This window comes from Haematobia irritans, chromosome 1 (assembly GCF_050003625.1).
Source record: "Haematobia irritans isolate KBUSLIRL chromosome 1, ASM5000362v1, whole genome shotgun sequence".
Taxonomy (NCBI): domain Eukaryota; kingdom Metazoa; phylum Arthropoda; class Insecta; order Diptera; family Muscidae; genus Haematobia; species Haematobia irritans.
This window is the reverse complement of record NC_134397.1, coordinates 119,263,369-119,276,077: the sequence shown is the minus strand read 5'-3', so window position 1 is coordinate 119,276,077 and position 12,709 is coordinate 119,263,369. Positions and strand designations below refer to the sequence as shown.

Sequence of the window (12,709 nt, the reverse complement as noted above, 5' to 3'; positions counted from 1 at the left end):
TAGGTTATTCTGATAATTTTATTTCACTAAATGTGAAAATGCTTCATATTAAAATCTTAATGGATCAAGCGAGTACGGAAATAAATAAATTACGACTATTTAAAAATTGCAACTAACTTGAGCACAGGTACCAGTTCTGTGATAGGTCCGTCAGTGGCAATTTGCACCAATTTCCCATAGGGTATCTAGTCACCACAGTTTGGATGTTGCAAGATATAATTTCGGATAGATCATATTCTATACATTTCGTACGAATAAATAAGACCCACTATGTTGTAAGTTTAGCTTAAAGTTTGAGATTTATGGTGCACTTCTTTTGTTTTGCTATACAGATACATTTTTGTTTATTTTCAATAGTGGCATTCTAAAAGTAGAATGCAATAACTCTCCATTGAAAAACAGTTCTATAGGATTTAAATATATATTGTTTTATATATTTATTACAGTAGTTTAAGATGACCTGTAACTTGGTCGATAACTTCAACAGGTCCTGGTCCTACAGCTAGAACAGTCTTAGAATTAGGTGCTATTTGCGTACGTCCTGCGTCTCGTATTAAACAAGTAACTAAGCCCTTAGATTCTGCAGCCCTTTTCAAGGCCATCATTTCTGGTTCGCTTTCCACCTTCAAGGCTACTTTTGCAGCTCCTGTGTTCTCCCACAAACGGAGTATTCTAGGATTTTGCATTTGTGCTTTTTGGTAAGCACCCACAGCTCCATGACCACATTGCGCTGCAATTTTCCCCTTACCCATTTTCAAATCATTTCGAACAAGTAGAACCATTTTTAGATTACCATTCGCACTGAGTAAGAGCTAATGAAATGGGAAATAAAAGCTTATTACTGTGCAATATAAATCATTTATTGAAACTTACTGTTCGTTCACTGTCCTGGGCAACCGCTTCTGCTCCTTTTTCAACCGGCATTTTGGATACAGCTCCATGATTTTCTTTTATGTTATTTCTCTTCAAGGCATATTTATATCCAACAAAAAATGATAAAAGCACTGTTACTCCATTCACAATGTTTGATGTACTTAAAATATCACGATCGCCCATTATTGTTTTTGAAATAGGCAATTATAATATTTGCCGACCGCATTGGTATAGTGTTGGGAAAATAACGAGTAGTTGATTACAAGTACTCATAACTGACTAATTTTTTGAGTACTCATTACAATTAAAGGCCGGTACTCTGTTCGGTTTTCGCGTTGAAACTCCATACAAAATTAAAAAATGCGAAAAACTAGCGAAATTTTTCCATTTGTGGTACTTTGTTTTTTTTTTCGAGTTGAAAAACTGACGTTTATAGCATGGCGCCATTTGCAATGTGAATTAAGAAATAATTTATTTATTAAAACTATTTGTGTGGGTTTATAAAACAAACACGGATTATATTTTTGTTCCGAAACTATACAAAGGATCAAAGGAGCAGCAGATCACTTGCCCAAGGAAAATAAAATGTTAATTTTGTAATAACAAACAGCAACCACCAACTTAATTCAATCTTTCTCCCTGTAAAATAGCGCTCCAAGTTACCTAAATAAACACCGCTTTCTATGTGCGAAATAATGGTTTCTATAAAAATTTTTCGCAAGAATGAACATAATACCGGCCTTAAATCAGTAAAAAAGGCGTAATAAAATTATACAAATTTGTATATAACTTGATGGGGAATAGCCCAAAGCAAATGTGCACAAAGTTTGTATTCCTTAAAATGGATTATTAAAGATAAGTAATCGTGAAAATGACGATTTTAGCGGCTAAAGGCCGGTACTCTGTTCGGTTTTCGCGTTGAAACTCCATACAAAACCAAAAAATGCGAAAAATTTGCGAAATTTTTTCCATTTGTGATACTTTGTTTTTTCGTGTTGAAAAACTGACGTGTATAGCACGGCGCCATTTGCAATGTGAATTAAGAAATAATTTATTTATTAAAAACTATTTGTGCGTGTTTATAAATCAAACACGGACCATATTTTTGTTCCGAAACTATACAAAGGATCAAAGGAATAGCAGATCAATTGCCAAAGGAAAAATAAAATGTTAAGGCCGGTACTCTGTTCGGTTTTCGCGTTGAAACTCCATACAAAACCAAAAAATGCGAAAAATTTGCGAAATTTTTTCCATTTGTGATACTTTGTTTTTTCGTGTTGAAAAAGTGACGTTATAGCACGGCGCCATTTGCAATGCGAATTAAGAAATAATTTATTTATTAAAAACTATTTGTGCGGGTTTATAAATCAGACACGGACCATATTTTTGTTCCGAAACTATACAAAGGATCAAAGGAATAGCAGATCAATTGCCCAAGGAAAAATAAAATGTTATTTTGTAAAAACAAGCAACACCACCAACTTAATCCAATATCGCTCCCTGTAAAATAGCGCTCCAAGCTACCTAAAAAAACGCCGCTTTGTATGTGCGAAATAATGGTTTCCATAAAAATTTTTCGCAAGAATGAACATAGTACCGGCCTTTATTTTGTAAAAACAAGCAACACCACCAACTTAATCCAATATCGCTCCCTATAAAATAGCGCTCCAAGCTACCTAAAAAAACGCCGCTTCTATGTGTGAAATAATGGTTTCCATAAAACTTTTTCGCAAGAATGAACATAGTACCGGCCTTAAAGGTGGGTACTATGTTCGGTTTTCGAGTTGAAAATCACTTTATTTTCGCGATTACTTTTCCTGAAATAGTCAAAATTATAAATGAAAACAGACATATTCCTGTAAAGTCTTGCCAAAATCTAGAGGAACAAGAAACTGCACATCAATGGAGTTAAATTATGTGCTTTATATTGAACCCTTTTAATAAAGTAACCGCGAAAATTTCAACGCGAAAAGCGAACATAGTACTTACCTTAAAGGTGAGTATTAAGTTCGAGTTTAGCCGCTAAAATTGCCTTTTTTTCACGATTACTTTTCTTTAATAATACTTTTTAAGGAATACAAACTTTGTGAAAACTTGCTCTGGGCTATTCCCCATCAAGTTATAATAAAATGTGCAACAAATATATATAATTTTATGCCTTTTCTTACTGATTTAGTTTTCACTTTAGTGAAAAAACTCGAACTTAATACCCACCTTAAAGGTGGGTATTAAGTTCGAGTTTAGCCGCTAAAAACGTCATTTTTTCACGATTACTTTTCTTTAATAATCCATTTTAAGGAATACAAACTTTGTGAAAATTTGCTTTGGGCTTTTCCCCATCAAGTTATAATAAAATTTGCAACAAATGTGTATAATTTCATGCATTTTTCTTACTGATTTAGTTTTCACTTTAGCGATTTTAGCGGCTAAACTCGAACTTAATACTCACCTTAAGGGACCCAATAAACACAGGATGAGCGTTTTTCAAATGCAACAACTTTTCAGTTTGAAGGCCGGTATGAACCTCTAGCGAAAAATTTCATTCCCATAAGAAATGCATTGCTATTTATGCTAACTAAATTTTCGGTAGCGTTCAATTTCGTAAGCTGGTACGCACCTCTAATGAAAATAACAGGGTTATCAAAAGCATATTTTGGCAGCAAACATTTAATTGATTACAATCATTGTGTGCGTAAAAGTTTTAAAAGGGCTGTAAATAATAAACAATTTATTTGAGGAATATTTGGAACATATATTAACAATTTTTAAAAGCGATTAGCTGGTTTAAAATTTGTGTACACAGCCCTGTTTTTTTGTTGTAAGGCCGGTATGCACCTCTAGCGAAAAATTTCATTCCCATAAGAAATGCATTGCTATTTATGCTAACGAAATTTTCGGTAGCGTTCAATTTCGTAAGCTGGTACGCACCTCTAATGAAAATAACAGGGTTGTCAAAAGCATATTTTGGCAGCAAACATTTAATTTATTACAATCATTGTGTGCGTAAAAGTTTTAAAAGGTCTGTAAATAATAAACAATTTATTTGAGGAATATTTGGAACATATATTAACAATTTTTAAAAGCGATTAGCTGGTTTAAAATTTGTGTACACAGCCCTGTTTTTTTTGTTGTAGACTTAAATAATTTTTTGCTACCGAAAATTTCGCTAGAGGTGCATACCGGCCTGTAGACTTAAATAAATTTTTGCTACCGAAAATTTCGCTAGAGGTGCATACCGGCCTTGAGGGTAAATATAATTCTCAACATAAATTCAACTTGACTTGAAATAGCTCATCTTCAATACATCTTCAAATTGTTTGCGAATTACTTCCAATTTGCCAAAATGTTGACGAAATCTTTGAAAAGGTGTTGAAGATAATATGAGAAAACTTTGACAAAACACTACCCTAAAATGCAACGAAAAAACCATGTGGGTTTCAATACTTATTTGTGCAACGAAGTTCGTGGTCAATTGCAAGAAATAAAAATAATGGAAAATTTTAGACAAATAACCAAATAGTTTATAAAAATAGGTAAGTGAAAATAAAAAAGTAATAAAACTTTAAGGAAGTAACTAAACTTTAAGGAAGTCACTAAATGTAAATCTTTGCAGAAAACTAAAATTATGGATTCTACGTTCTTTGAAAACATTAAAAAGCTGACCGATGAAAAAATGGTGGATAATTAACTGGAACTGCTTCAATTAGTTTATAATAATTGGTACGTCAATATGAAAAATTAAATCAACACTTTAGAGAAGTCACTAAATTTAAATCTCTTTGCAGAAAACTAAAATCTTTGGATACTCCATTCTTGCAAACATTAAGAAGCTGACCAATGAAAAATGAGTGGCTTATCGACAAGAAAAAGTTTCCAGAAACATTACAAGTGCAACTAAATAAAATTGTTAAAAACAACAAATTGTTGAAATCAACAACTTCTGGATTAAAATGTGCATCATATCGTCAGTTTAATTCATATGCTATTATCAGTTTAAAATGGATATTTTGTGAATTCCTTCTGCTGGAAATCAATTCTAACACGCGGTCCAGTACGCTCCTAATTTTAAATTGCCCGCATGTTAATAAAAGGAAGGAACCAAAAGGAAGGAAATCGGATTATCAATGCAAAAGTGTTTACTAATAATGTTTAAGATATTTAAAGTTTTGTTGTTTGGTTTTTTTTGTTCTTATTTGTTGATATGTTTAATAAGATTATGATTTATCTATTGGTATTGCAGTGCATTATGTAGTGTAGTGTATTATTATATATTTTATTTTGATGAAAATGAATAAATTATACAAAATTCATAGAATTTTGGCTTTGACTTTCAATTTGAAGTGGTGTATCATTCATACAAATTTAGGTTGAAAAGTATTTGCAACGATGTTAATTTTGAATTTGACTCGCATCGAAAATTGTTTGACAAATTATTGAGTAACGATGCATTTCAATTTGAGGATAACACTTGAGATATTATTGCTAATGTGTTGAATTTCACTGTTGAGGGTAATGTCTGTTTTTTGTTGAGACTGCGATTTTCTCAACAAATTCTCAACTTGAATATTACCCTATTCCTTTGAAAAAATGTTTGAAAAATTGTTGAAATTTAGCATTTTTTAAACGTTTGTGTTTATTGGGATGTGTTAAATTTCAGTGTTGAGGGTAATGTCTGTTTTTTGTTGAGAACGCGATTTTCTCAACAATTTCTTAACTTGAATCTTACCCTAATCCTTTGAAAATATGTTTGAAAAATTGTTGAAATTTAGCATTTTTCAAACGTTTGTGTTGTGACACTACCTTATATATATTTTTTTGCGACAACACTACCGGGAACCCGTATCCGGATTTGATCTCTTTTTCAGGGTTGCTCAACAACGGACTAAATTTGGTCGTATTTTGTTTAAATACGCCAAACCGCATACAACGCATAAATCGTACGTCAAACATATCCAACATTTGACGTGGTACAAAAACAAGCGGCGATTGCTGGACTTACAAGTCTAATAAAAATTTGCAAGTAAATTAAACTCCTTACATTCTTGTATCTACTGTAGAGTTTAGGATAGAAAAGCCAGCATAATGGGTCTTACAGAAACATTACAAATAGACGAAATGATACAGGATTTCAAGCGTATGAACAAACGCCAGGTAAGAAAACAGTGAACCCAGAGACAGCAACAACAAAAGCCACACATGCAGGCAGCTAACCCACAAACCCGCAATACTCATATTTAGAACAAGTGTCATCATGCGTGTGTATGTGGATGAGCTGTGATACGTGTGTTTGCTATTTTACTGATGGAGAATAATCGTATTTTCTTTCAACAATGTAGTCCTTGTATCAATTCTTAAGTTTTGCCATGATTGTATCGTCCGCCTTGATGATCTGGAAAGGTTTGATGGTTGTAACCGGTAGTGAAAGCCCCATTGTCGTAGTGTTGAGTGGTAGTATGGAGCCAGCCTTCCACCGTGGAGATCTTCTCTTCCTGACCAATTACAAAGAAGAACCTGTACGTGTAGGTGAAATCGTCGTATTCAAAGTGGAAGGCAGAGATATTCCCATAGTCCATCGTGTTATAAAGTTACACGAGAAGTATGTCCTTCCCCATATGATTCCAAATGCATTGTTGTAATCATTATAATTGCTTTCTTCACAGGGAGGATGGCTCAGTGAAATTCTTGACAAAAGGTGATAACAACAATGTCGATGATCGAGGACTCTATGCACCGGGTCAGTTATGGTTGACGAAAAAGGACATAGTGGGAAGAGCTAGAGGGTTTTTGCCATATGTTGGTATTATCACGATATTTATGAACGAATATCCAAAGGTTAAGGTATGTATATACCCTTCTAGTTAAAAGGTGGACGTACTAATAGACGTATCCTTTGTTTTTTATTCACAGTGGGCAATATTATCGATATTGGCAATTTTCGTTTTGCTGCATCGTGAATAATATGGTGGAAAATTTGATTTTATTTTTAAAAATCAATTCGAAGACTTGATCTAACAAAGCAACAAACAAATGCCACAAAACTCTCTAGACAACGTAATAGAATATAACAAATTTGGAGCTTCTTTCTCACACCCCCAAAACACGTTTAAGCCTTAAATATAAACAAATGGTAAAGTCATAATAAGTTGGTCTTTAGTTTTGTTTGTTTGTGCGTTTGATTCCTAAATTATTAAATTTAACATTTATTGAAACTTCCGTGCAACATTGAGAGAAACATACCCACAATTATTAATAATAAAAATGAAGTTGCATTTCGTATACAAGGAATTTGAAGAAGACACATTAAAGTTATTACCAATCAACCAAATGAATTGTTTTATTTATGGATTGAGTCTGAGATATTCATTGAGTTCTAAAATGTATAACACTTTAAAGTAATTTGTAATTTTTTTTTAGCGTAATAATTGCTCTCATTCCTGTTGTCATATGGCGTAGAAAAACAATTACAATAAATTCAAGTTGATCAATAAAAACTCCAAAAAAAAATTTTTAAATGCAGCAGAACTAGCATTCTGTCAAAACTTTACCAAAAACAAATGTTTAAAACGCTTTACAGCCAGAACAGTTCTCCTACAAAGGAAAAGTTATTCAGAATAGTGGGAAATTTTGATTTTCGTTTGTAATTTAGCTAACAACATCCAGTAAACGGCTTTTGATTTTTGACCAAAATCGATCATCAGGATAGTGAACAACAAATTGTAAAATCTTAGTTTTTGTATTTTCCTGCATTAGAAGCTCCTAAATGTGATCAGCAAACATTTTGTTTGCTGTTATACCTTTATTGTGTTACGATAGCCACTGATTTAACTTTTTAGTTTGTTTCACCAAAAGTAAAACATATATTAAATAAGTCTTTTTATTTGTGGAAAACAACCTTAGGTCCGATAGCTTAATCATATGGGAAAATTTAGAAACTAATAAACGGACCAAAATAATAATCAAAAGTAAAACATGTTTTATTGTAAAACAAGTAAGTAAAGTTTAAAGTCGGGCGGGCCGACTATATTATATCCTTCACCATTATGTAGGCCAAAATTTGTGTTACCATCTCAACTCCTTCAAATTTGTTGGGAGTTATTATCAAGGTTTATATTCCCATATACAAATATTTATATCTGAAACGATTTGAAGATTATTTTTTTGTACTTCTACAAAATCGCTAGAATTAAAAATTAAATCGGCTAACACCCTGGGATGAAACACAATGTTAGTAAAAAAATATGTGAAATATAAAGCTAGAGCAATTTCGATGCAATTGTACAAAAGATCATTTATGATTTATCGGGCGATACATATGTATTCGAGATATATGACAATTTGAGTAATATTTACAATTTTTGCTACTCAGCAGTGGCGATTTTACAAGGATATTGGTTAAATCTCGCCAAGATATGTGGTCAATTGTGAGTTGTGATATATTGTTTGGCCAATTCGGGCGATATTTCCACAAGTCGGGGCTTTATTTAAAATTCGACCATTCTGTGGAATGTTTGGCATTACAGTGTGTAGAATATTTTTTGTAATTTGTAATTTTATTTAATAATAATCAATCAATGCCCTCAAGGACTACTAATTGATAGAAAAAAGTACTATAAAAGATTCAAAATAAATGTAATATCACTTACATCTAAAACAAAAATTTATATAAATCTAATGAAATGAATGGAAATATTAAATTTTACAAAGGACTACAAAATGATAGGTAAAAAGTATTATTAACAGATTCAAAATAAATGTAATATCACTTACATCTAAGACAAAAATTTGCATACACACAAAAATTTTTTTCTGGTTCAATCACGAAATTAATTGATCCAATTAATTTTTTAATTGAAATGTCTTCAATCACAGAAATGATAGTATCAATTAAAAAATTAGTTGAAGGTCAATTAAAAAATTAATTGATACTATTAATTTTTGTGATTGATTTTTGTTTCAATTAAAAAATTTGTTGAACCAATTAAATTTTTAATTGAATATTTTTTAAAACTCAATTAAATTTTTAATTGGAAAAATTTTCGTGAACATTTTTTCTGTGTAAATCTAATAAAATAAAACAATTACTAAATTTTATAATATACTAACATTAATGCTTAATAAATTTACTTAATAATAAAATTTAACGCACAATTCCCTTAATAATAGCTCATGATATATGGACACTGTTTGTAGATTGCTAGCTACGGTAGAAATTATTGTAAATCCATAAAGTGTTTAACAATATTATTCTTAAAAGAACGAGGTTTTAAGGTAAAGTTTTTCATATGTGCAGGTAGAGCGTTCCAAGTTCTCGCTAAACGAATCGTAAATGACCTTTCATAGTTTGCGCTATTATAATGTTCAATCCTAACTTGGGAGTTCCTTGTTGAACTCAGGAATATGAAGCTGTCCGCAAGATAAGCTGGCTTTCCACTTCTTATTATCCGAAAAAAGTATTGCAAATTTCTAAGCGCTAGATATATATGGGAGCTATATCTAAGATATATATGGGAGCTATATCTAAATCTGAACCGATTTGGCTGATATTTTGCATATCTTACACTCATAGAAAATAGTCTGTTAAAAACAGCAGACGATGTCTGCTGTTATATTTTTGTACTTCAGGGCCAAATGAACAACAATTTATAAAATTTTTAGGTTATAAATTTTTCCCCAAAGCATATTTAAGAACCAAAAGTAGTTTTTGGTATATTTTTGTACTGTAATATACTTACAAGCTCCTAAATACGATCAGCAAACATTTTGTTTGCTGTTATGCCTCAATTCGATAAATATTCAGATTTTTTGTCAAATCCTACAGATATTCATAAAATATTGTTTTAATTATGTTAGGATAGCTTCTAAGTTGACATTTTTATTTGTTTTAGCCAAAATAAAACATGTTTTAGTGTAATCGAGCTTCAAAAATAGCAGAAAATGTTTGCTATTTCAGCAAACAGTGACTGCTGTCCCTTTTTCAGCAGACTTTCTGCTGTTTTAGCAGACTTTTCTGCTGTCCCTACTAGCAAATTTCTTTGGGTGTACGAAAGCCCAAAAATATTGGGCTGTCCGAAATTTTGAGAAAATACTTTGATAATTACATCAATTATGACCATATCGGTGATAAATATATATGGCAGCTATATCTAAATCTGAACCGGTTTTTTTCTAAATCAATAGCGATTGTCATTGAGCCAATGTAAAACAAATTTGAGGACTTAAACTGCGAGCTGTACTTTGCACACAAAATTACATATACAGACAGATGGACGGACAGACAGACGGACATCGGTAGATCGACTCAGAATTTAATTCTAAGACGATCGGTATACTAAACGATGGCTCTCAGACTTTTCCTTCTTGGCGTTACATACAAATGCACAAACTTATTATATCCTGTACCACAGTAGTGGTGAAGGGTATAAAAATATAGCAGAAATTACAAACAGTAACTGCTTTCGCTTTTTATCGGACATTTTGCTGTTTATCTGAATTTTCTGCTGTGTCTACTAACAAATAAAACAAAAGATATACAAAATAAATGACAGAACATTTAAATAGAGAGTGGAAAAAATATATTTTATATCCTTTGCGCCTTCCAAAGTTCAAGATGTACACAATTTGAATTTAGTTATATTTTCTTCGTTTGTGTCTCTTGCATATGGGCTATAAAGGTTAAAATGGCATTCAGCTCATTTAGACTATTCAGTCCATTGTGATCAAATATACATAACGGGATCACTTTTACGGATAATCACCATATAAACCGACCGATTTGCTTTCGGAGGCTTTTGGAAGAGCAAATTTCATCCGAAACAGATCGGATGAAATTTGCTCATCCAAGAGGCTTCGGAACTCAAATCTCTGCTTATATGGGGGCTATATATACTAACATCATATACCAAATTTCGTATGTTCAATTGTAGGGTTCTTCGGAGTTCAAATGTAGGGATCAGTTTATGTGGGTGATAAACCTAGGTTAGTTTAGGTATGGGCCAGCCCTTTATTTCAGTTTCACTTATGGCGATTTCGATTCGAATAAAAGGTGCAATACTTTCAAAATTGATTGCAAAATTTCAAGAACACTGTTATAGTTATAACAATAGGTTAAAGTGGCAGCCCGATTAAGATTCAGGCTCACTTAGACTATTCAGTCCATTGTGATAGCTATAACAATACACACAAACATTTTTTTTTTTTTAACAATACACACAAACATTTTTTTTCTGGTTCAATCACGAAATTAATTGATCCAATTAATTTTTTAATTGAAATGTCTTCAATCACAGAAATGATAGTATCAATTAAAAAATTAATTGAATGTCAATTAAAAAATTAATTGATACTATTAATTTTTGTGATTGATTTTTGTTTCAATTAAAAAATTTGTTGAAACAATTAAATTTTTAATTGCATATTTTTTAAACCTCAATTAAATTTTTAATTGGAAAAATTTTCGTGAAATTTTTTTCTGTGTAATAACTACTTGTGCCAAGTTTCAACTCGTTCGCTAGTCTCGTTGGGAAGTTAAGGTGATTTCAACCGATGGAGGTTGGACATCACAACTTACAATTTCAACCAGCTCCAGAATATATACTTTATGGAGTCTAAGATCAATATTTCTATGCGTGACACATGTTATGACAAATAGCAAACAATGTTTGATTTTTCGGCAAACTGTCTCTGCTTTTTCTTTTTCCAGCAGAGACTACAAATAAAGTTCTTTGGGTGTGCAAAAATTCTGTGGTTTGCTAAAAATGGTTGTGGTTTAAAACAGGAATGAATGTAGTATTATTTTTCTGAACTTCCCAGTGAAAAAAACGAGTCATAAAAAATTGACTCAATTGAACTTCTTCTGCAGTTAAAATAAAGAACATCTTTGGGAGGGCATTTTTGGAAGTGCTTTTAAAGTGGAGCTTTTAGAAGAACTTCCAATTTTTTTGATGGGTTTTTAACGAAATAATAATATTTAGGCATAAACTTTTAATTCAGCCCTTAATTACTTTGTTGCTGACATCACAATCTACCTTCATGAATCAGCAGTAGTAAGATTAGTGTTTTTGTAAGGTTATGTTAGGTTAAAGTGGCCCGATTTATTTCAGGGTTAAAATGACCCGATTTATTTCAGTCCATTCCCAGCAAAAAAGCATCGCCAAAATAGTAGTGGATGCGGAAGTGGTGCAAAATTGGCGTAGAAGCGATGAATTGAACATATGCTTGTCATAGGACGGATGTCTACCATTTCAACAGCCGCTGAACTGAATTTCCATCACTGCTTAAGTGTGACCTGATTTAAGTGTTTTGGGTGTGTATTAAAAATTTTTGTGATATTTTGCCAAATAAATAATTTTATAATTTTTTATGATTATTAATGCAGTCTAACGCTTGTCTGAAACGTTTGATCTCAAATATTTTCAGTAGTTTGCAAATTTTTCTATAATGGTTTTATCATCTTTTCGTCAACATTTTATAATTTGTACCATTTTATTAATTCCTACTGTGTTTTTAACCTATTTGAAACAAAAAATAAAATTATCCATTAAAATATGAAAAAGCAAGATAAAACAAGTATATACGGCCTTAAGTTCGGCCAGGCCGAATCTTATGTACCCTCCACCATGGATTGCGTAGGAACTTCTACTAAAGGCTGTCATCCACAATCGAATTACTTGGGTTGCGATAACACTTGCCGATGGCAAGGTATCGTAAAACTTTTTAACACTGTCTTCTAAATTGTAAGTTAGCCCATACGGGGTATATATTAAACAAAAAAGGCCGATTAAATACGTATATAATCTAGTTTGACAAAATTTTCTATAGAAATAAAATTTTGACAAAA

General features: G+C 31.9%; 2 protein-coding genes across 2 annotated transcripts; one reads left to right on the top strand and one right to left on the bottom strand.

Moving 5' to 3' along the window:
* Nucleotides 1–273: 273 nt before the first annotated feature.
* Nucleotides 274–1,119, bottom strand: LOC142221711 (putative peptidyl-tRNA hydrolase 2). Its single transcript, XM_075291481.1, has 2 exons — nt 874–1,119; nt 274–812 (listed from the first exon to the last, which is right to left on the bottom strand). Exons 1-2 carry the CDS (start codon nt 1,054–1,056, stop codon nt 441–443), a joined length of 555 nt encoding a protein of 184 aa, XP_075147596.1. The 5' UTR covers nt 1,057–1,119; the 3' UTR covers nt 274–440.
* A 4,694-nt stretch (nt 1,120–5,813) lies between these two features.
* On the top strand, nt 5,814–7,198 carry twr (signal peptidase complex catalytic subunit SEC11 homolog C twr). Its single transcript, XM_075291480.1, has 4 exons — nt 5,814–6,024; nt 6,210–6,469; nt 6,534–6,711; nt 6,781–7,198. Exons 1-4 carry the CDS (start codon nt 5,956–5,958, stop codon nt 6,829–6,831), a joined length of 558 nt encoding a protein of 185 aa, XP_075147595.1. The 5' UTR covers nt 5,814–5,955; the 3' UTR covers nt 6,832–7,198.
* Nucleotides 7,199–12,709: the final 5,511 nt, after the last annotated feature.